The 24,763-nt window shown below is 29.6% G+C and overlaps 1 protein-coding gene across 1 annotated transcript in view; it reads right to left on the bottom strand.

The window, feature by feature from the left end:
- The window catches only part of LOC134697688 (von Willebrand factor A domain-containing protein 3B-like), a 46,474-nt gene that overhangs the window by 19,523 nt on the left and 2,188 nt on the right, over nucleotides 1–24,763 (bottom strand). Inside the window, exons 2-23 of the mRNA XM_063559972.1 lie at nucleotides 21,724–21,972; nucleotides 19,938–20,029; nucleotides 19,208–19,458; nucleotides 18,550–18,709; nucleotides 17,840–17,908; nucleotides 17,339–17,445; nucleotides 16,836–17,071; nucleotides 14,158–14,351; nucleotides 13,296–13,450; nucleotides 12,853–12,991; nucleotides 12,133–12,363; nucleotides 11,565–11,747; nucleotides 10,096–10,235; nucleotides 9,422–9,669; nucleotides 9,121–9,159; nucleotides 7,878–8,006; nucleotides 7,490–7,537; nucleotides 5,784–5,835; nucleotides 5,356–5,512; nucleotides 4,329–4,447; nucleotides 3,887–3,937; nucleotides 3,053–3,563 (exon numbers count right to left, since the gene is read on the bottom strand). Coding sequence (XP_063416042.1) covers nucleotides 3,053–3,563; nucleotides 3,887–3,937; nucleotides 4,329–4,447; nucleotides 5,356–5,512; nucleotides 5,784–5,835; nucleotides 7,490–7,537; nucleotides 7,878–8,006; nucleotides 9,121–9,159; nucleotides 9,422–9,669; nucleotides 10,096–10,235; nucleotides 11,565–11,747; nucleotides 12,133–12,363; nucleotides 12,853–12,991; nucleotides 13,296–13,450; nucleotides 14,158–14,351; nucleotides 16,836–17,071; nucleotides 17,339–17,445; nucleotides 17,840–17,908; nucleotides 18,550–18,709; nucleotides 19,208–19,458; nucleotides 19,938–20,029; nucleotides 21,724–21,972 — 3,560 coding nt within the window. The remainder of the gene's footprint in view (nucleotides 1–3,052; nucleotides 3,564–3,886; nucleotides 3,938–4,328; nucleotides 4,448–5,355; nucleotides 5,513–5,783; nucleotides 5,836–7,489; nucleotides 7,538–7,877; nucleotides 8,007–9,120; nucleotides 9,160–9,421; nucleotides 9,670–10,095; nucleotides 10,236–11,564; nucleotides 11,748–12,132; nucleotides 12,364–12,852; nucleotides 12,992–13,295; nucleotides 13,451–14,157; nucleotides 14,352–16,835; nucleotides 17,072–17,338; nucleotides 17,446–17,839; nucleotides 17,909–18,549; nucleotides 18,710–19,207; nucleotides 19,459–19,937; nucleotides 20,030–21,723; nucleotides 21,973–24,763) is intronic.

The raw sequence follows: 24,763 nt of genomic DNA, 5'->3' as shown, positions 1-24,763 counted from the left end.
ATACAGACAAGGGACAGAATCCATAATATCATAATCTAAAAAACTTTACTTAGTAAAAGCTTCCTAAAAATATTTTCTACCAAAGCAAAGCTCAACGAACCAATATATATTTAAAAAATGCCTGTAATTTCTAGTTTGTAAGAAGATAAAAAATTAATATAATTTTATTCAAGAATAGAAAATGGAAAAATATGAAGTGCATTTAAAGTTCATAATTAAATATATATTTTTTTTACTACACTAGTGTATTTCTGGCATGAAAGTATGCGTACGTAAGAAGCAGTGTGCAACGGTCAATGATAATTATTTACTTTGTAGACATTTTAGTTATGTAATTTTTCTAAAATAAAATGATGATTTTATGACATAAGCATTATAGGTACAGCTTAAACTTGTACATTTTTAGAGCTAACCATTCAAACTTGCTAGTTAACAAGTGAAGAACACACTGTTATATTTTCCTCCACCAATGATAAAAAAAATTATGTAAATTAAAAAGGCAAATCTTCAAAAACAATTTGTACCAGAAAAATAGGCCTTTGATTATCAGTGAACATTTCTAGTGACATACATATAGTGTGACAAGCTGAGAGCTGGTTAAATTCAGTGGAAAATCTGAGCAAAAATAATACTGACATGTGAAACATTAAAACTAGTGTGATCACTGCAAGATTAAAATAAAACTTGACAAGACACATAAATATTCTGTAAATAAAATTGAGAATGGAAATGGGGAATGTGTCAAAGAGACAACAACCCGATCAAATAAAAAACAACAGCAGAAGGTCACCTACAGGTCTTCAATGTAGCGAGAAATTCCCACACTCGGAGGCGTCCTTCGGCTTGCCCCTAAACAAATATATACTAGTTCAGTGATAATGAACGCCATACTAATTTCCAAGTTGTACACAAGAAACTAAAATTAAAAATAATACAAGACTAACAAAGGCCAGAGGCTTGATCAGGAATGTGGTAGAAACAGAATTTGAAGGAAAAGTAAAGTATTTTTTTAAAAATATTCTAACATTTTGTCTTTGAGATAATATTTCTAATAAAATCAACTAGTAAATAATCTCCTAAAAGCATAAGCACTGGTGTTGTTTATACAATATTATGCAGATATATTAAAAGCAAATTTAATACCGAAGAACTGATTACATATTTTCTCTTTGAACTAAAATATGGTAAATTAATAAAAAAAAAGTGAAAATATATATATTTCATTTTTTATAATTTTTCATCTAATCCTACTGAAAATAGCATTGTGTTATGAAGAGGATCTGAAGCAAAGAATTTACAACAAGTCGTCATTGATACAAAGATATTTATAAAAAAAAGCAAGGAACCGTATATATATTTTTGCCAAAAAAACATAGCTATAGATTAATATGGAATATGTGTTAAATTTTCATACACTGAAATTTTACTCCTCATTAAACTGCATGCAAATTCTACTGCAATACATACATGTTGTAAATCAAATGCTAAAATAACTAAAAAGCATAGTCCTAGCACATACAAAGCATAGTCCTCTCTTACAACATTTTAATACTGATACACATTGACTAGTTTCTACTATAGACTGAACTACATATGTTTAGGCAGACAATTATACAAAATATATATATACATGTTAGTGTACGATAAGCTGGAATGTTTGAACAGAAAACAAGATACATAGAACAGATGCATTAAGTGTAATGTTTGGCCTTTACACATCTAAAATGCTTGACAGATGAGGTTTTAAGACCTAAAGCTTTTTTCTTCAAATAATACCAATATTAACTGATATTTTTATTAACCAAATAAGAGACAGATTCTTTTAATTCAATTGTAATTGCAAATTTTCTCAGTTGACACATCTTTGATTTCTTGAAAAAGCAAGATAATATCTTGAAATTGAAAATGTACGATGACGGATTAGCGACTGAAAGCGAGTATCAACAAGAACAGAGAAACTTGTTTTCGCTTTTGGGGGTCGGGGAAAGCGAAGTGATTGTCAGGAAAGTGACTTTTTCGCCCAAGTCGCCTGGTAGCGTGTTAATCTAGTAAAATCCGACCATTGTACACTTTTTGCACCTATTCATATACTTGACTTTTAGAGTGAAGTTTGTATTAAAATTCTTTGCTAAGCAGAATATGCAAAGCTTATTATGAGTTGGCAGTATGCATTTTAAAGTCATTATAGATATTATCTGTTCTGTTACCCTCTGTACAAAAACAATAAAAACAATAAAAAACAAGCTTAACAAGACAATATAATGACACTAACTAATTTGACACTTCTGTACAAAAGTACAAAAATACATCTAAACAAGTAAAATGTAAAAACACAATAAAAATATAAAATTCAAATAAATATAGAAATTCTGAAAAATGGATGGATTGCTTTAAATATTGAAATGTCAAATCTTAAATGTTTAGCTAGAATATAAAATGTGTTTAAAAGGACGGATTGACAAACACAAAAAATATTCAAGTTAAACTATAAATGCAGTGAAAAATTTATATATATATAGAGGGACTATCTGATTTGCATGAATTGAAATTTTACTTATTCAATAATACTATTGTCACTTGAAAATAGAGCAAATCAAAAGTGTGTACTTAAAAAAAAGTAATTTCAGTCTACAAAAAAATGAATAATATTTAAAAATATTTTCAAAAACCACAAACTTTCTAAATGCTTTAATGGCCTGCTGGTGTTATTTCTATGATTATTTTTTATTAAATTTCTACTGACATGATAGCCATTTATATTTTAATTGTTTTTATTCAGGCGACGAAATTTTTCTTCTACTTTTTGTAAACCATACAATATACTATACTTGCATTTTACAAAAGCACTTATTTTTTAGAAATGTTTATGTATATATATTATACACATATCTTTTATTTCATGCAATATTTTCCTATCTATTTGTTCATTATGTACTAATAGCAACCACTAATTAACCTGCCTCCACAGGTGACTAACATTAGATTGTTTTATTCATTCACTAATACTAAGGCGATCTGTTCAAGCAAGTCATGCTCTTGTGTTTCACATTCAAGTGTGACTGACCTCGAAAAAGTCGTGTGTACTTTTATCAGTTAAGCTGGAGGCCACACTCGCTTTATCATCATAGACATTTAGATCGTCATCCTCTTTCCTGTCCTTGCTTCTGTCACTTCTGACACTCCTGTCTCCTTTGTCGCTCTTGTCACTTCTAACACTTCTGTCACCCTTGTCACTTTTCTCACTCCTGACGCTCTTGTTTCCCTTGTCACTATGGTCGCTACGACTGTCATCACTTTCACTGTCACTTGAGCTAGAACTTGATGACTTATCTTTGTCATCCATATCCATAACACGCTCAAGTAAATTATCGTAACTGTCTTTTCGTCGAGGGTCTGAGGCTCGGCGAAGGTCTTTTGATTGCTGTAGAAAGTTATTTGCTCTAGTGATTTCTTCTTCTAGTAATATAATATCATTTTCTTTGATTGGCCAACCGGCATTATCTAATGCATCCAGTAATTCATTGCGATTCTCCTCAAATGGAACAGGTTTGTCTGAATCAAGTCTAAAAATAAACAGAGTTAAATAATTACTTAGTTTTAAAAAAAAGATGTTGCTTAATTTAAGTTATTTGTGTTTGTCAGGTATAGCTTTCAGAATAATATTTTTTGAGACCACATGAATAAAAAACATTTTTTGATGAAAATGAAATGAATATTGTCAATATCAGAAAAAACCTAACTCAAAATAATGGACATCTTCTTTGAATTGACTTTTTAACAATCTAACTTTCCAGCAGAAATTTATATTTATAGATGAACTATTCCAGTCACCTTCATGAAATAAAACTTTTGGACTATTTGTAAATTAAAATGTTGAAATACCTACTTTTTGCGTTCTTCTTCAGGCAGAGCTTCCCATACAATTTTATTGAGACGTCTGAAAAAAATTATTAGAGAGTTATATATATATTTGAATTCTTGGTTTTTAAAACTGTACAATATTTTGTTTTGTTTTCACAAACTATTTTTGAAACCCATTTAATCTACACTTATGTGTGCTGCACAAAATAAACTGTTACTTTTGATTCAAATTAAGCAAGTACAAACATGAGTTGTGAATGAACTTTCAAAAAGATACAATGTCCAATCAGTTATCTCCCCTTAACATGTAAGACAAGGATTATACTTTTTTACACACATCCTCTTCAATAACCGTTTCAAATTTAATAAAACATTCTTCATGTTTGGGTGAAGTTTTGCTAACAAAGCACATGGCCAGACAATTTTTTTTCTGAAATGATATTCATTGCCACAGCAAAGGTACTTACTTATGATAGGATACTATAGCCTTGTGTACTTTCTGTTCATAACCATGTAAATCAACAGCTGAAGGATTTATTAATGTAACATGTGGTTTCCTGCTGGATACATGGGCCATTGGTAATATCTAAAATATCAAAAATACATCAGCTGTAATCAATGGTCCTTTTTAACATTTGTCAATATGTTAGAAGAGCAGTACTGCTGTTTTTCATTGCATTTATAACAAATTATATATATACAGTTAAATTCTAATATTTTGTGTAGACTTATACCCTTGAATAATAAAAAATGCTAATGAAATGCATATATCATTTTTATATACATTAGACCATTGATTGATGTTTGCCTCTCATTAAGCAGCATTATTATTGCTAGCTCATAAAGTAATACAACATGTCATATTATTGGAATACTTTATTTTACTCTGAACTGACCAGTCTGATCTTACTCCTAAATGCAGTATGTTTGGTCGAGATGCTTCAAATACCAATTTTGTGTTTTACAAAGTTTCATTCAGTGACGAGTCACATTTGTAATGTCAAAAATTATCAAAGAGGGAGGCTTTTAAGATCCCTCAAGCAAAATATCCTTTTTCTGTGACTTGCCTTCATACAGAAACTTTTCATGAATTGCATATAATTACATTAAGTACGAAAGAGCAAAATTATCTTTAAAGATTCTTGATTTGTTTTACTGAAAAAGTACATTCCCTGATACTTCTAGATCACCTGAGTTTTGGGTGTGGATTTATGTTGCTCTATATTTAGTTGTCTATGTTTTTTTTAATTTTTATTTATTTATTTATTTATTTTTATTATTTCTATTTTAATTTTAATTTTAATTTTAATTTTAATTTTAATTTTAATTTTAATTTTTATTTTAATTTTTATCTTAATTTTAATTTTTATTTGTAGTGTTATTACAGTTTGTCTTTTCACTGTTTTACCTTGGGTGTTGTCTGGTTTTATTAGACCTATGACTTTGTATTAGTTTATTGGTATCCTCTCTCTCTTTCTTCAAACTAGTACTTACATCATCAAAAACCTTAGATAGTACATGTCTATCCAGTATAGGGACATATTTAGCCCTTCTTGGTATAAATGTCGGTGCTAGGGCATCCAGTATAGTCAGTTTCTTTGCAACTAGTCCATGCTTGCTCAACCAAATCTTTGAAGATGTTTCTTTGGCCCTGAAAAAGTAAATTTAATATAAGATAAAAATTCCTCTATACAGCAATTTTTCTTTTTATATTAACAATGGTTAAAGTCTCATAAAAGATAAGTCCATAATAAAACATTACCCACTTTAGCCTTGACTTATGCAGTGGTTCAGACAGCCCCGAAAAAAATCTAAATTTTCAGTATCTTTTTAATTAAATTGAAAAAGAAAGTTTGTTTAATCTTTACATAAATTTCTAAGTTTACATTTTAAGGGCAGCTCATTCTACAACTTTGCATTACCTTGCTAGTCTTTTCTTTCTGAATGTCCTTGCATTTTCTCTCTTTTGATCAACTGAAAATACAAATTAAGTTTGAAATATTCATTTTATTAGATACAATTAACTTATCTTCTTGAACAGTCAAACTAAGACTTGTATCTCTCTATATCAAAATAAAATAATATCTGAAAAAGTAAAGCAATTTATTAAATGATTTGAGGTAATCTACTTTATAATATATATAGTTGTATTTATGACATCATCAATGTCAGACATCAATTAATTAATTTTAAGGTGTGGTTTGACTTCAGTACACCCACTTTTAATTCTTATGTAAAATGAAGCAAAATGCTTAAACTTGATTCATTAAATCAAAGTCGTATAAAGTATGCTGTTATTAGTTGAATATATTCTATTTTTGCACTGTGTTTAATAACAAATTTCAATAGATATGCTTTAACCCAAGTTTAGAGGATATTACATGTAAGTCATAAATTAATGAGGATGAACAACAGCAATTCACTATTTTGTAAAGAAATAAATGGACAATGAAAACTGCTATAGTTCTGGTGAATCTTACTGTTAACATAAAGTTAAAGACATAAATGAAAGTGTCAACCATCATTCTTAACAATCCTTTGAAAAGTGCAACCTTCAGCCAATATAAATTTTTGTTTAATGTACATATGTAATAGAATGTGAATAATTGGGTTTGTATTGATTGTGATGTCATATGAAATGCTGAAATGCTGAGATGCTGAATTGTTTTTTTCTGTCTTTCAATGTGTCAGTTTGAGAATAACAGCTAAAATGATACTTTTTTTTATATATATATTATCAAGGAGTCTCATATAGCCTCCTTGATATTATCCAGTCCAGTTAGAAATATTGCATGTAATTGAAAGAAGCTTTAAAAAAAAGCATGCAGTGTTGAACTCAATATTGTCTTATGGAGTAAATTAAATTTGTTCAGGATAAATTTTTGGTGTTGCATGCAGTGAACTGTTGTAAAACATTAAAATGGAAATAAAATGAAATTATAACTGTTAAGGTGTAATACCACCAAATCATTATACGTCACATCCGGTTGTATACGAAAGTAGGCATAAAAAAATATTTCCTTGAATTTGACAGTTGTAGAAAATTAACCCTGTATTTCAATGCACTTAAACTTTTCTGAGTCATAAACATGTATATTGGGTGTATGAAAGCATCATTCTTTTTTTATTTGATGGTCTTATAAAATATTTTGGAACGTTAAGGTTACATAGTTACCAAAGCAGGTAACCAGTAAATAACAGTGTAAAAATTGGGATGTTTACTTCCGGTGATGGTTACTTTCTTATATGCAATGAAATGTAGTGTGAAATTTTCACTGTAGCACTGGAAAGGATTAAACTTTATACATGCAAAGTATTTCTTTGGTTGAACTAAAGGTAAATACTGTACATTTTTTTTTAAAGTGCCAATTAAAAAAGACTAATAGGGAAAAATCAATGGTGGTATTACACCTTAAGAATTAGCTGGAAAAGCTGTTGCAATTTTATTTCAATGTGGTAATTCATGCTATCTTTGGAAAGCACACATTGTCATATGATTATCAGATGGTTATGATGATGATACTGAAATCAAATGATTAAAATATATGATCAATGTGAGTATATGTTTGAATGTGCTGTTATCAATCACTTCAAGCCAAATTAGCGACATCGAGCATAATGACTATACCGTTTCTACGTTCCACAACATACGGAGAAAGATGAAAGCGTTGTAGAGCTAAAAATAAACAAAGATATCCAGAATAACAATTTTCTGAAGAAAATGACATCTAACATGTCTCAGACCAAAAATGAAAAACCAATCTGTTGTTTTATGTTTAAATTTATAGATATATTTATTTTTTGGATAGAAATTTGTGAGCTAAATATAATTAAAGAATGATTCTTAGTATAATTAGTATATAAAATAAGCATTATACGCTTGCAAAATGCCAAAAAAACTTACAACAATTATTTGCTACAAATCTTTGATGATCAACTATGACAGAAAGGAAAGAAACAGAATCATCAAAACACAAGAGCTTAGATATCAGTAATGATCTGTAAAACAATTATACCTTCAGCTAACTGTTGCTGGTGTTTGGCTTGTTTCTCAAACAACTGTCGGGTTTCTGGCAGTAGCCATTCATCAGGATCAAACCTTCCAGTGCTTGTCATTGTACGTAGTAAACTTGTTCTAGTGTGAGCTGAAAATAAATTTTATACAAAATACTGTGAATTCATTTTTAATTTTCAGGTACCAAAGTTCCTGGATTTCATGAATATAGGGTTTTTTTAAATGTTCAACAAAATACAAATTTCTAAAGGCTTGTACACTTAATTCCGCAAAACATCAAAATCAACATCAGTTATCTGCACTTAGTGAGTGAGTGAATACTGTCCATGTGAATGGAATGTAGATATTATAGTTTATATACAAGTAAAAATTAAGTTTTATGAAACCAGAGTTAATTCTGTATTTTAAACTCAATAATTGTTTAGAGTGTTTAGAAAGTTCGATTCAAATCTAAAATCTGAATTTGTATTTACAACTGAAATGAACATATGTTTATGAAATTTGCAAAACAGTTGAATTCATTAAAATATTTAAACAATCTGACTGAAACTGGCAAGAAAGCAGTTTAACAATGTATCATATAGGTGGTCTATGCTATAAATACGAGAAACACTTAAAGACATGCAAACCTGTGAATATTATATTATGTGCATTGAGTCATGACAAAAGAACTATTCTAAATATCTTGCATATATTTGTTTTACTCATGCAACCCCTTTTTTCAGTAAAATACAAGACTGAAGCCAATAATTCAAAATTAAAATGCCTGAATATTTTAAAAAATCACTAGTAAACCAATAAAAAGGTAACCATAAACTGTACCTGTGTGTATTCAACCTTTAGAATATTTTTTTTTTATCAATCCTTTTCCAGTGTAAAATTTAACACAAAACCTGAAAAATTTCCCCTTCAGTTGGTGATAAAAATATAACATCCCTGTGACTGCTCCAGAGTTAAAGCGTGCTTTTAGAAAACACATGCATGCATTGCAATATTCAAAATACATATAAAATTCATGCAAAAAAGTAAATTATGCAAGTCACAAACATCTTTTAAATTCCCACACTGCAAAAACACTATGTAGCATGCAATATTTAATTCAAAACTAAAAATGAATAAAATTCATCTTTCTGCAACCAAATTGATCAAATGCTAGCGTAGAAAGTGCAGAATTTCAGACTGGGTTTATGGGAAATCTTGCATGATTTACAATGAAGATGTTTACGTTGAATACTGTTAGCTACCTGATTTTCTGCGAGGACGAGATGATATTTCTTTTTTTGCTAGATTAGGATAAAAATATTAGTCTAATTACATAAATGCCTAAATTCTTAAAATACATTTAAAACTAGACCAAGCAGAGTTTTGTTAAGAAGTCAAAAAGTTATTTCAAATACTGATGTTTTTGTTAGTACTAGTACTCATGTAAATTCTAATTTCTTTTTTAATATATTAATATGAACTATATCTAATTCAAATGATTAAAACTATGAAAATAAATCCCTATTTCTACAATCCTCCATCAAAACATTCAATTGTACTTACAAGCACTTAGTGGATTCTGAGATGACTTTCTAGCACTGACTGGCCGTGAATATCTACGAATCCTTAGTGATGATTTCTGAGCAGGAGGGGACGCTGATCTAGGTGGTGGTGATGGTGTTTGTCTGTCCTCTCGTGGGGGAGGACAACTCTTTGGGCGTGGTATACTCAATGGATCTGGACGAAAGATCTCCGATGGATCCATAGCAGGAACAGCTGATGGTCTGTCAGTTTTTGGCATTGGATGATTCCTACATAATGGGATTTAAAACATATAAATTAACTTTATTACTTAATGCAAGAGAGCTGAAAAGCTCATAATTGGAATTCAATTCAGACTTATGAATGTACATAACATACAGTAACAGATCCAGAAACATCAGTGCAGTGGATTTTCACTTAAAGCTAAAAAATAATACACAATTTTCATGCCTTTTATAAAAATTTTAAAACCATCCTTAACATTGAGTCAATATCACTCACAGTTTAATGAATTTTTCTATTCATTTATGGTTATACTCTTTATTCTTGTCAAGATTTGAAAAATTATTATATTTTATAACAAAACAAAGTGGAGAGATAGAATTGAAGTACATTTATCAAATAAATCCTTCCAACTTCATACAAGCTTATATGGAATTTGATAAAAATAATAGTACATGTAGTAGAGTATATACCTGCTGCATCTGCTTTCCCTCAGATTCTCTGCCCCACTTTTCCATGATAGATTAGAACATTCGTCCCTGAGATCCTCTATCTTCTGTAGATGTTCTAAGCCTCTTCTTATTTCTTCCTTCAGAAGTCTTATGTCTTCACTCTATCAAATTAAAAGATAAAATTGAAGGCAAATATCAGGTAATGCATTTTGAAAATTTAACCAGGTAAAAACCAGGTAAATCATGATCATTTGATGATTTAAAAAAAAAATCCCAATAAAAGGTTGTTTGTTTCTATTTCATCATAAAATAACTTGTATTTTTTCCCTAAATACAAGAAATGTCGACAGGAACCTTTTTATTAGTAAGTTTTACTCTTTCATACAGTTTCTGTATGTGTACACAATCTCATTGCACTACACAAGTATGAATCAGTAAAAATAATCATTAAATCACAGGTCATAGTTACCAATGCATTTATAAAATATGCTATGTCTAAGTATAACATATTTCTACAGTTAACAACACAAAGAATAGTATTAAAAGGTCATATTGAACTATACTGTATAGATGAATTTATGCAAAATTATCAGAGTATTCTGTCTGGTCAATATGTTTAATATACTAATCACGGAACACTAAAAATATAATTTATATACATAAACCTATAGTGACATATATCAACATCATTTTGACCTCTAGTGGATAATTGTTTCATTAACAATCATACCACATCTTCCTATTTTTATACTAATCTTGACTAGTAGATGAGTCAATGTGAGAGGTAGACAAATGTCACTGACTTAGATCAATAACAGACAAATGTTTAAACATTTACCACAGGTCAAGCTGGAAATGACAAGGGTCTAGACGATAAATGAATAACCAGTCTTTCAAAGTTCTGTCCTCAACAAAAAAATATCTAAATGTTCCATGGGATTTTTTTTTATAATTTCACCTTATGTTTGAATCCTGGATTTTGATTGGTTGATAGCTAGTGTATTTTTCAGCTATTTACTGTTATCAAATGAATATCGTTCAATTTTTAATGCCGCCGGGGTATTTGCCAAAAGGAAATGCCTTTTTTACCCTCTCTGCCGTGGTATTTGCGAAAAAATACTCTATCCGCCTGGACGCTTGTAACGTCACGATCATCAATGCGTTTTTGAACATTAACATTTGGTGTAATTAAACAGATATAGCATGTTCTTGAGGGGTATTTGCGAAAAAATACCAGTCTTGAGAATGAATTTCCCTCGCCCTACGGCTTGCGAAATTTATAAACATTCTCTGGACTGGTATTTTTCGCAAATACCCCTCCTTAACATGATATCTGTTAAATAGTTTTTTTCCAAGTTCTAAGTTTGATCCTTACCCTTGGAATATTTTTGTAACTGATAATTGTCTTTGTTAAATGTGTTTTATGTTTTTGATGTTCCCCTTAATAAACAAATCAATGAAAGCATTTTCAAATTTGGAAATATCTTTACCTCCCAAGATTTTGGCTGGTCTGCATCAATGCCTTTCTCAGAGAAATAATGGTATCTTCCATCAGTGGCCTGGGCCAAATCAGACAGGAATTGGTTAGCCTCTGTATCATTACAGTTAAAGGAAATAGCATGAACAGGAACACAGTGCTGCATCTGTACTTGAGCAATGATTGACTTTGGTGGCTAAAATAGAAGAACATTTTTTTTTCATTTAAAGAAATAAATATAAATGTGAAAATATTAGAAAATGTCTTTAGAAGATAGAAATTCAATTATAGCATAATATTTGGCTTAGTATCCACGTCTATATACTTATGTAAAAAGTATCTTTTTTCTTTTCTTTTCAATTATCCTATATTTTTTTTGTACAAAAAGATAATAAGGAAGGGGAGACAACTATTGTGAAAATATTTTTTTTTAACATAATAAAAATATCCAAAATAAACTTCCTACTGCCAACCTCAAGTCCTTGAAGCATACCTGTGCCATCTTTCAATAATGTAAATCAAGAACTGTAAATGAAGTAAAAAAGAATTTCATTTTCACATGCCATAAAATAGTCCATTACCTGATCAGGTCTACCATCTGTCAGAAGATATATAGCCTGTGTTCCTGGGTCAGACAAGGCATGTTGTAAGGCAGCGTAGGTATTAGTTGAACCCCAGCACGACAAGTTCTGGATCCATTTCCAAGCACCAATCAGAGACTGCTCTGTAACATCAACCATTCTATTCTGCCAGGTTATTGCTTTGGAGTTAAATGCTACCATATTGAACTTCTTTTTATGTCTCAATTGTTCCTGAAAATATAACAAGGGAGATAATTCAAAATAAATATATTAAAAATGTAATATTTAGCATATTTTCGTTTATCCAAAATTAAACTACCTTGACCATGTATAAAAATGTAAAGATAAATAGCAAATATTGATGTGGTAATGCTATATACTGAGTAATTTCTTTAAATGTTTGACAGCAGTGAAAAAAAATCAACATTATCCCATGAATTGGTGATTTTTAAATGGTAAATTGGATGATTGATTAAAGTTTGCTTTTCATTAAATTCAAAAGAAAGGACAGGTCTATCATGTGACAGTTAAAATAAAAATAAGATGTGGTATGTTTGCCAATGAGCTTTCCACTAGAGACTAAATGACCTAGAAGTTAGAAACTATATATAAAAAAGAAGATGTACCACAAGAGACCACCATATAATAAGTAGTGAGTCCTACACTTGTATTACAGTTTGTTTAACTTTCATTCTATGTAGCCAATGACAGAGTACTGACCTGCATTAATATAAAGAGTTTGTCCTTCACGAATGTAATACTGGGTAACATTGATGCCGAAGTGTCTATCAGTACATAGATCTGGTCCTCTATAACTGTACCAAATAAAGCTCTACTTCCCTGCTTCAACCAGTCAATTCTGAAAAATTAGAAAAATAATTTATAATTCAAGGATTGTACATAAAAATCAAGTATAAAAACTTAATAAAATAGAAAATATTGAATTGTAGAGATTCTTTAAACAACTGAAAAGACCACCGATTTTGTTTTGTTTTAAAACCTGGATTTGAAAAAAAATGAAATTTGAGAAATAAACCTTTCACACTCAGTATCCCACTTTCAAGATTGTCCCAAATATTTCAGACATTTTTAAGAATATACTTTTAAATAGACTTTACAATGAACTACAGTATTTGAACTTTTACTAAAACTAAACAAATTACCTTTGATGAAAAGATCTGAGAGAAATATTTATCTTTCTTTCATATCTTCTGTGTATCTCTGGTGTGACCTGGACATGCATTACTTGGCCATCTTTCCACTTGACCACAGGAAACTTGTCACAATATCTTGCATTAATAAGCTTACTGTGGGTCAGCTGAAAGAAAAAAAACCCAAGTGAAACTGCGAGCTACTGCTTACTGATGATACCCCCGCCGCAAGTGGATAATATTAATAGTGTAAAAATATGCAAGTGTTTGGTAAACAGGAAGTTGTCGAGTGATGAATCTGAAAACGCATCACACGGTATAGCTGACTTATATAAATCCTGAAACCAAATTTCAGAAATTCTTCTATTGTAGTTCCTGAGAAAAATGCGACGAAAAATATTCATGGGACAGACAGACTGATGGAAGGACAGACAGAGGTAAAACAGTATACCCCCCTTTTTTAAAGCGGGGGTATAAAACTTGAATTACATTATGATGTTGATGGAAAGGCAAATAACTCTGAATATCTATATACTGAATAATCAAAATAACTTCTTCTCTCATCTCAGCTTAAATTTTAGTTAATCTTGGCAAACTTCTAAAAATATATATGAAGATATGACAAATGTCCTAAATCCAATATCCATTGACCTTTTCTATGTTCAGCAAAAACCAGGTCATGAACTTTTACAAAGTTTTTGCCTTAATTAGTCATTTTACTATGTCAACTGTTATTTGGTTGCTTAAAGGTTTCTAAAAATTATTGATGTTTATTTTTTTATTCACAGACTGAGGATAAAAGTTGAAGCTGCAAACAACAGAATGTAGGATTGATATGCCTTTCTCCTTCAACAACAATAAAATGACAACTTACTGCTTCAGTTTGTGTATTATTATCTGGCTTGACTTTGAGATCGACTATTCCATCCCGATGTTTGAATGCAACACTCCCTAATACATCCCATAATTCTAGTCTTCGAGCACCAAGTCCATAAATGTTCAACCATTGCTTTGTTCCCATGTACTGTTCATCTCTTTCACTCAGGTCTGTCTTATCTATCACGGATTCTGAAAATTTTAATCGTGGCATAGTTTAATTATAATCCTAAAGTTAAACTGTGACCATTAATCATACCAAGTATAAACTAGATGTCCTCTCCAAGGCATAAACTCTAAAACCACTTTTATAAGCACAAACTTCAAATTTTCTAACTATTTTATGGTCCAGTTACATAGAAAACCAAACCACTACTAACATACCTGTAAATAGTTCATGTACAAGGTGCTGTGAATTTAATTAAGCTTTGTTATATCTCTAACATGCAATATCAGAGGAAACCAGATATCATCAGCTTATGCTGGTCATGAAAAGTCTGGGCAATTTTGTTGTACTATATTGTTAGACAGCATGTTTTTTGTAATAGTTTAATTGAAAGGTGAATTCCAATAAATAATAAATTACTATTTTAGTTTGATATATTGTTTCCAGTTAATTCTAATTAAATTTATTTGACATGGATTTAACCAGGAAATTTATAGTTAATATCTAGGTAATACATAGGGATCAATGGACCAAAGCAAAAAAAAATAAAATTATATTCTATAAAATAAAGATTTTTATTATAATTGGTAATGAATTCTATGCCAAACCTGAGAGTAAAGGAGTAGGTTCAGTAAGACCTCTTTTTGGCCCCAAAATATAGCAGTTTTACAAAATTGTTAAAATTTAAACTTTTTCTTAATTATTGGATAGTAGAATGGTTCTGCTACAATAATATGGGCTGTTTTTGACAATACAATGCACATATATTGGGTACTAGCACCATGAAGTCGTGCTAAATTACTGAAATCTTCACAATTCCAGCATTTTAGTTAAATTTTAGACGGTTTCCGGGTAAAACGAAAGTGGCCGCATTCGTGTTCATCCAAAATATTGAAATGGAAGTTGTATTTGATGATAATACATAACATATGTAAAGATTGAGGATGAACACGGATGCGGCCACTTTCGTTTTTGACAAAAACCATCTGAAAAGTGACATTTTTTCGCATATTTGGTAGATTTTTCATATTTGAGCTTGAATTGGATCGTTTTTAATGACTAAATAGGTTAAAATCTTGCACATAGATTAATTGAATCATATGAAATAGACACTTATGTGTTTAAAAAGTGGTCAAAATCTTTCGTCAGATGAAACTTAAATTTGAGGCCAAAATCGATCCTTACCGGACCTACTCCTTTTTGATTGTAGACACTTTGACACTCATTTTTATTAAATTCAATAAAAGTTGGAAAAGCCAACAGTTTGTTGTAAAAAAAGGTTAATTTGACAGGGGTCATATAACATCAGAAACCATTTTATCAATTAGTGGTCCCAACAAAGTTAGTGTGTCAAAACCCAAAAAACTGTCTTGGTTTTGCTTATATTTTTTTACTTTCAATTCAAGTTAGGTATATGATTTTGGTAACTCACTTTGGATTTTTTGGAATTCTGTAAATTCATGCATGTATTATTGCAATTTTTGGACAATTGATACAAATGAAAGTTTAATTTATGTGATTTTAGGAGATGCTATAAACAAACTAATAATTTGACCAAATTTTCAAAACAAATTTTTGTTTTTGTGACACCTTTCTTGTTCCAATTTAGCAATAACTAAAACATTGCTAAAAATTCTGAACTTGCTAAATTCATTAATAAGACCCCGCTGAATTGCTGCAATAAAATTTATCTCATGGACGTTTTCACTGACATAAAATTTTGTTATTTCACATGCTATCATAAAATCTATAATTTCTTATTTTCATTTAATCAATATAGAGTAATTAATTTTGTATCAATAATTTATCTCTCATCAGTACCTGTTAATTCTGTTTTAATTAAGTTTTTATGGAACAACAAAAAGTATACCTAAAATGCATTTTAATTTCAATTTAAAGAAAATTAATTAACAGTAAACACTTTTCATTCTGTATGATTATAAAATATGGCAGACTCGAGCTCTCAAGGGTAAGTTTGTTCAAATATTGAAACATTTGTTGATAATAATGGTTGGTACAATGTCAATGAATTGTCTGTCCTGATGATATGTATTTTATAGGAATTTTCAAGGAGTAAATATGAAAATTTCAAAATCCAAGGCGATATATGAATAAATTATTGTCGTTTGATGGTTCTTGGAATTTGCAAAATTTAAAAAAAGTTTTAATATAAGCAAAAATATCATAAGAGAGTTCAAATAAATGATTAGCATTCTTCAGACGAAATCTCCCTTGTACCTGAAACATAGCATGGCTGAAACATAAGTAATTGGAAAATTTGGACAAATATAAACTTAATTTCATCAAAGAAGAATATATCCTCTTCCAACAGTTTGTAAAGATTTACACAGTTGGGTATAGACAATTAATATAATGAGAAAGTTGTTAATAAAGTGAGAGAGCAAAAAAAATAAATATCGGTAAATGATATTGGTTCTGAAAACCTTGATGCTCTGAAATGAACTCTACATTCGAAAACATTTGGAATGAAACGATTTCATCACACTCACCAACAATAACTTTAGGTTCAGGCACTTCTGCCATGATAGCTTGTACTTGAGCAATAGTGTTCCTTGTTTCTTCTATCTCCTCAAACAATAAAGCTACATCTTCTCTCATCCCTGCCCCAGGGGGAACTCCGCCATAGGTACGTTTCTTCAGCACTATGTTAGCTCTATTGTTACGAGGGTCAATAGGGGAGGATTCATAACTATCCATCTCCATTATCACAGAGTAAGCATGAAATCTGTATAAAATTAAAACAAAATTACATTAATTGTTAAATATATCCATATAACAAATTATGTCAAGACTTACTTAATATTCATATTTTTGTAAAGCCTATAAACAGCAGGTTACAATGGAGCAGATAATAATATCTTCCACTGTCAATTTGTTTTATTATGAATTCACTAGATAGACACTGGGCCATATAAGCCCCTAAATGTAACCTTTTCTTTTTCGACTATACTACAATACATCTATTTCACAATAGTAAATTCCATATACTTACTTGGCACAAGTTCTATCAGCAAAATCTTTAAGGAATCTTACAGTAGCTGAGTCATCACAGTTGAAGGCCACAGTGTGGACAGGCACTTTGTGGTGTATTTTTCTCACCTGCAATGCAAGTATGAGAATAATAATCTATATCTATAATTAAAATCACCATGATGTCTATATATATCTGAGCTATATAGAAATGAGTAGCTTCTCTTCTATGTATTCCCATAAAAATTTGGTCAACTGTCTAATAAAAGGTAAAAAATTCCTCCATCCCCCTTTTTATTCTATGAAAAGTTTATAAAAATTCTAAAATATAGCATCTCTGAATTCTCATTGCTTGAAAGCAATACATCTGTACTTTTGATATCTAACCAATGATTGACAGTTTTAAAGATGACTATTTGGACATGACAAAAACAAACAATTGAAGATTATGTATTCCCATTCAAACAAATATACAAAAATGTAGTTTGTCTGACACTGAGGTAAAGCTGTCCAAAGAACTTACCTTTTCTTTTAATATTTCTTTACATGTTTCTATAGCAGTCCCTTCAGTGAATAGATAAATAGCCTCATTCTACAAGTATTTAAAATAAAACTAGAGAAAATGTTCACACTTCTTTACTCCTAAATGTTATTCAATATACTGAATTATTTTGTTGTTTAGGCATTTACTAGTACAAATTTTTCTTTTTCACTTTAACCTCCAAACTGTTAAATATCTATTTGAAATTAATAAATCTTTGTTTATATTCAATTTGATGTATCATTTTACAAAAAATAACACAAAAGCATTCATTAATGTCATATGATCCTTCCACTTAAACAAAATAGTTGAATATATTTTACACACTTGAATGCCTAGGTTTTACTAATCATATGCACATATACTTTAAAAAAAAAAGAAAACCCTTTAATACACTTGATATAAATAGAATTAAAAAAAAGGTAAAAAAACTACAAATATGTAAAAGGACTAAAACTATATACAGCAACCAAGGTAAAACAACCAAAATGAATCATTTAACAGTATGCAAAAATCTTTACCTAATTGAACAGTTTTCCCCTCAAAAGATCCAACTCAAATATACATATGTTAGAGATATTATTAAGACATTGAAAATTAAATGGTACGGATAGAGACTGATATCTAGTAAAACCTTTCATTCAGACTGAATAATGATATTAAAACATCTTCAAATTCTCTAATAAACTTACATTAGGGTCCATAGAAGCCTTTACAATAGCTTCACAAGTTGATGTTTTGGCCACTGGTGCTAATCTATCTAGTCCCCAGACCCAGTCAACAGCACCTTGTATTGTATCATGTGTCACAGGAACACATTCTGGTTGGTATTTCTCTATATCATCTGTGGACCTGTTGTAACAAAAAACCTATTGATTGAATCTTATAAAATTTGGGACGGTATACATGAATCATCGCTTTATTCCCCGAGGTCATTCAATATGGACTAACACTGTCTCCTTATGACTGCATCTCATATATCCTAATGTAGATTTAAATTTCCTGAAACTCAGCTATTATGACATTTTTGCAATATGGGACATAGGTTAAAAATAAATGATTATTTTTCCATTACAGTCAAATCAGCTAAAGCTGACCTCCAGTTTTAACATCAGTGCTAACTTCCTTGGAACAATTGTTCAAATACAATGTTCTAATGGTTTGAGAATGAAGTACTTTAGAAGTAATGCATTAAATAAAATTGCAAGATTTTAACTGAAATATTTAATTTTGAACTTTGTGCATGCTCTATTTGTGTTGTTTTTTCTATGGTCAGGTTGTTGTCTCTTTGATACATTCCCCATTTCCATTCTCAATTTTATCTATTCAATATTTATAATATAACTATACCTAATCAAATTAAACTTGACAACTTGAGTTAGTTGTTCGTAAATCACTCTCTCTAAAGCCATTCTGTATTGGTCAAAGTGGATGGGAGACATATTTCTTATATCAAGGACAATGGTCAATGCTTTCTCTTCTATTACACCAAACAAACGCCTACTTTCTGTTGTCAGCCATTCTAGTCTTCGTTTGAACAAAAGCAATGACTGATTAAGACGAGCCTCAATCTGTCGTAACTGTTCTCTACTGCACGTTATCTAAAAGGAGATTGAAGAATTTTGCATTTTAACACTAGTTGTAATTATTTTTGTATTTTGTAATATCTTTATTTTTTTAAATATAATTTAGAAGAAGAAAAATACCATAAAATATCAGTCTAAGATAAAAGCATTTTTTAAACACTGGTCCAAGGGAGATAACAAAGATCTTTAAGTTATAAACTGTAAAATTTCAAATTTAAAGGCATCAGTAATTTTATATACCATTTTAAAAGACAAGAAACAGTGCTTGTAAAGATTACTCTCAGTGTTTGTCAAATAAGTGTATGCAATGAATAAGATATTGATACATTCATTATACATAAGGAAAATGTCTGAATAATTGTCTATCCCTACGGAATAGTAGTTGGAAAAGATTTGAGTGCAGACTGATATAGTTGTAAATTTGTATTATTTCTTTGATTGTTTTATTCACAAATTAAGATTTAATGTGCATATTAACAAATATTTATACTTACATTAAAGGTTTTACCATCAGGTCTTAATATCTGATGGAAAAGGCCATCTGCATACCTGGAACTGATTGGTCTTTTTAGTGATCTATCGAAATCTACAAAAATATGAAATGCATGTAACTAAAGAGATCAAAGGAAACAAACCATGACTCATCCAGTCATTTTTAAAAGGGGTTTCCAACTTTAAGTCCCCATTCAAATGCATTGATCCTCAAAAAAAGAAAGAAAGAGAGGGTTCCAACCCCTGGATCTCTTCTGGATCTACCACCGTGACTGTCACATCAAAATTCATAGATGATGTCAAATGGAGCCAGTTAATATCAATTATTTATTCATAAGATATGCATTATTTAAAAAAATCTTAGTAATATGTCAATGTATGTGTACCATATATATATTTGACATGTGCATGATAAAAGGCAAAATTTATAATCAACAATTACAAAATCTATAATTCTCTTGGCTCTAGTTTTTAGTGTAAACTCATTATTCAAACATTCTTTTTAGGAATCATTTATAGGTTTAATTAAAACAAAGATTAAGTATCTGATTTTAATATTAATTAATTTGTAATCTTGAAAAAATGCAGCTATTTCCTGTTTGCTAATCGTTTGAAATCTTAATCAATTATACGCAAAGATAGTGATCCAGAACAGGTATTGGCCTTTTTCAAATGACGACAGAGGAAATGTCTTTTCAAAGTACATACAATCCAACCCATTTATTATTTAAGTAATAGTATGACATCACACAGAGCAAGGTCTACCTAATACAATTTAGTTAGCACTTTAATAATACCAAAAGCTTTCAATATTAATGTATCTTGATTTTCAAACAGGTAATATGAGTAACCTTTAAAGGTAGCAGTCATATTTAAAGACTGCACCATAAATTCTATGTTAAATACTCTTTATCATGTTTATTGCTTGTGCAATTTGATGAAGTATGAAAAATATATTGTAAGGTTATAAAATAATCAATTAAATAGGTGTAAGACGCTGTAATAGCTCACATTTAATCCCAGAAGGCATTTATTTATGTTTTCAATAATGGGTTTACACAAATACAAAAATAAATTGTTGAATTCGAATCTTTTAACTGATTTGAACTGAATGATTGAACAAAATATTCAACTTTAGAAATCATTTTTTAAAAGTTTTCACACCTCACTAAACTCATAACTTCATTCTCCATTTTATATCATACAAAAATGTATGTACAAAAAATGTATTTCAGAGCTATAAAGTTTATATATTTAATATACTGATTATAAATCTTCATTGTTAGATTTGAGTTTTTTTTATGTGGTAGATTTTATTTACATCCTTTCTACTTATAGAGATAACAATACAGAGATGTGTATATCAATATATTTCAATGCATTGCTTATATAATCGTAGTCACTATAATATGTAAATATTTGCCTAAATGATTTATGTTTTCTTACTTTATTGATAAATATTTAAATGGTGTGCAGTTTTATTTCTTTTGCTGCAATTCTTATGCAATACATTTGTATATATATGTATGTGTAAATCAATGGCTTAATTTATCTTCATATGCAACCATTAAAAAAATCCTTGGAGATTTGTAAGATCTTGACAATGAAGTTTCTGTGTTCAAATTTATTAAACATTTTTTTAAGTACTGCATCATCTTTAAAAAGTACTGATAAAATTTGGATTACACTAGGAGAGACAGATTATCATCAATAGTTTTTAAATTTCAGTCAGGAATATAAACGATGGCCATTTTGAAATGCTAAAAAACAAAAACTACTACAACTTACCATCACTAACTTTGAACCCTATAACTGGTAGGACCTGATACAGCGTTAATTTACTCCTCCGTAACCCGTACTGGGAGATCCATTTCTTGGAATTGACGAGAGATCTGACATCCATTTCCCATGTTTGTGTTGGAGTTTTCTGTAAGCTGACTTCTGGATTGTATTCTTCTACTGCTCTCTCAGTATTTTCAATCCCAACTTGAATCTTTGATGCATAAGGCGTCTTGTATTCAATATCAAATGATACATCTGAAATAAGTGTTCTATACATCAGCACACTACACTGTGACATTTTTATAGGTTTCTTAAATTAGACAACCTTTTTATTTAAAGCTGAAAGTCCTGAGCCATGTCAGGTGCTAAAACAAAGAATAACCAAAAAAAAAACACGTCCAAATAGGAACAAAATAACATCTGATTATGGTTCAAATTCTTAACTGTATCTCTCAGACACATAAAGTGTTACAAGAGGAATTCAATAAACATTCAACGGACATTCCTTTCAGAAACAAATTCTTTCCATAACCTTTCTTAATGTTCAGTAACTTATGGTAAGTTTATATTCTTAAGGCAATGAAACAACAATTCAACATTTATATCACTAAATTATACAACATGTACAAAAGGTTTATATTTTGTTGCAGTATAATACTAGAATCCAGTGTTTCCCTAGTGTGTTTTAGCACCATAGACTTTTTCTAGAAGCAGGATGGTACATTTGTATATCAAAAGTCTCTGTACTAGGATCCGATACTATATGCAATTTGCTGGTCGTAAATTCAACAAATCACAAGTTCCTTTTTTTTTAAATTTCAAAACGCATGTACAGAAGATTATCATGATTATGTAGACTAAATTAGGATTTTCATGATTTATTCTTATAAACTCTGGTATAATAGGAGTACTTCAAGTGAAATATAAGATTCATGTTACTTTAAAATGAAATGATTTTTAAGTTAAAACCGATTTTAAAACAGAAAACATATATATTTTATCATTTTTGCATATTATACAAATTCAATTTATCTAATCTAATTACTTTTTAAACTAACTATGACTTTTTTGTATAAGCATTTAATTAAATGGAAGTTATTAATTCTGTGTGATTAATTGTTTTCATTTGGGTATAATGCATTATCGGATATCAAATTTTTCTCCCATTTACTGGTCAAATGTCAATAAAGGATGCAAACAAGACATTTGCACATTAGGAATCGATCAGATCTTGCTTGGATATTTCTGTAACCAATGGTAATTGGTACACATGTAAGATAATAAAAACCAATTATCAATTGCTCTTACTGTTTAGACATAAAATTTTGGTATCTTTTAAAATGAATGATCAAACAATTTGCTTGTTTAATAGCTCGATGTTTAACAAAAAATGTCACATGATTTCCTTTAAAGTTCCAGAATGACAAATTAATATTTAAAAACATATTGATCATTTGCTTTAAACAAAACTTAAAAACAGGTTAGTTTCCTATATCTAGTACCTAGTATTTAAAAATTAAAACAAATCGAGTTTTTACTCTAGATCTACCTACACTATTTTGTCTTTCCTACCCTAACACATTGTATGATTGTATGCAATGTAATGGTCATATTTGATTAAGAAAAACTAATAAAGTCCAAGTTTTTTCCTATATGCCTAACATGTCTAAGATAATCTCCTTTTCTGTCAGTATCAAGGCAGGAGACACTGAAGGGAGGAAACCAGCATATATTTATTGGCCTAAAGTGTATAAACTTAAGGATACTTGATAAGGTTTTTCAAATATTTGGTTCAAATCAATGCTTATCGGTATGAGGAAACTTCAAATTTTAACTGTCACTTACATATATACTAAAAAAAATGCCTCCAGCTAGGAGGTAAATGATACTACTATCATTGTGGTGTCATGTTTAACTATTCATACAATAGCATAAAAAATAAAAGAAGAATATGTCTGAAGAAATAATGTCCACTTTGATGCTTTGCAATTTTCCCACTTTAAAAAGGGACATAACTCTAGATCTATGAACAGTAAAGAAACTTATTGCCAAAATTTTATCTTTTAACAGTATATATTTAAAATTTGTGTTCAACAAATGTGGTTTTAGTTTAGTGTGTGAGTTTTATAAAATTTGCATGAAGAAAATGACAACGCTATACATTTCATAATATTTCAAACAGACATACTTTATTTACAATTATGAAAGCTTTATCCAGATTCAGTACATCATGTACATTGTAAACTACAAAAATCAGCTCTTTGGCAGTTGTAATCAAAATGAAGATACAAATGTATCACTAAAAATAGTTTCATAAAGATAGTCATGAGTAAATAAGAAACAGGAAACAGATGCAAAAACAAAGTTCTGTGCCTACAAAAATAACCCACAAAAAACTACTGATTGATTGGCAATATTGGATACTGTTTCATACTGTTGAAATGCAATTTGACTGCTCAAATAGCACAGCTGCAGTATATGTATTAATATAATATTGCTCATCTGATGCCAGTGATACATGTACATGATTTCAAAATATTGTTTTTTTTTAATCAGTTTGAGATTTTCAGAGCAAATTTAATGAGTTAAAACAGTCCAAAGCAAAGGAATACAATATCTGATGTTTTCAAATAAATCATCCTAAAATATTTAAAATTGAATTCAAGATATAAGAATTTTAAAGTAAGAATTGAAATAAAAATTGTTTTGGTAACAGATAATATTTAAGGTAAGATTGTGTAGGTTGGGTCTTAGCTAAAAGTTTTAATCTTCCTATATTTAATTTCAACTGTATAACACTGTATAATAGACAATTTAATTGCATTTAAAATCAATACAAAATTGTCAAATACCTGTTTCTTCAGGTAGAAGTGTAAATAGATTTACATTGTAGTTTAATAATTTACTTTGTGTCTTATCTTTTAAACTTATTCAGCTGAGCATTTTGATATTTTTATTCTTCCTCCCAGCAAGAAAGTGTTATTATATAACATGTATTGATCTTTCTGGCCATGTTGTCCTGCTTATGTAAATATGATTAAGTATT

The sequence above is a fragment of the Mytilus trossulus genome, chromosome 14, assembly GCF_036588685.1.
Source record: "Mytilus trossulus isolate FHL-02 chromosome 14, PNRI_Mtr1.1.1.hap1, whole genome shotgun sequence".
Lineage (NCBI taxonomy): Eukaryota > Metazoa > Mollusca > Bivalvia > Mytilida > Mytilidae > Mytilus > Mytilus trossulus.
Note: the sequence above shows the minus strand (reverse complement) of the source record. Positions and strands in the feature narration are given on the sequence as shown.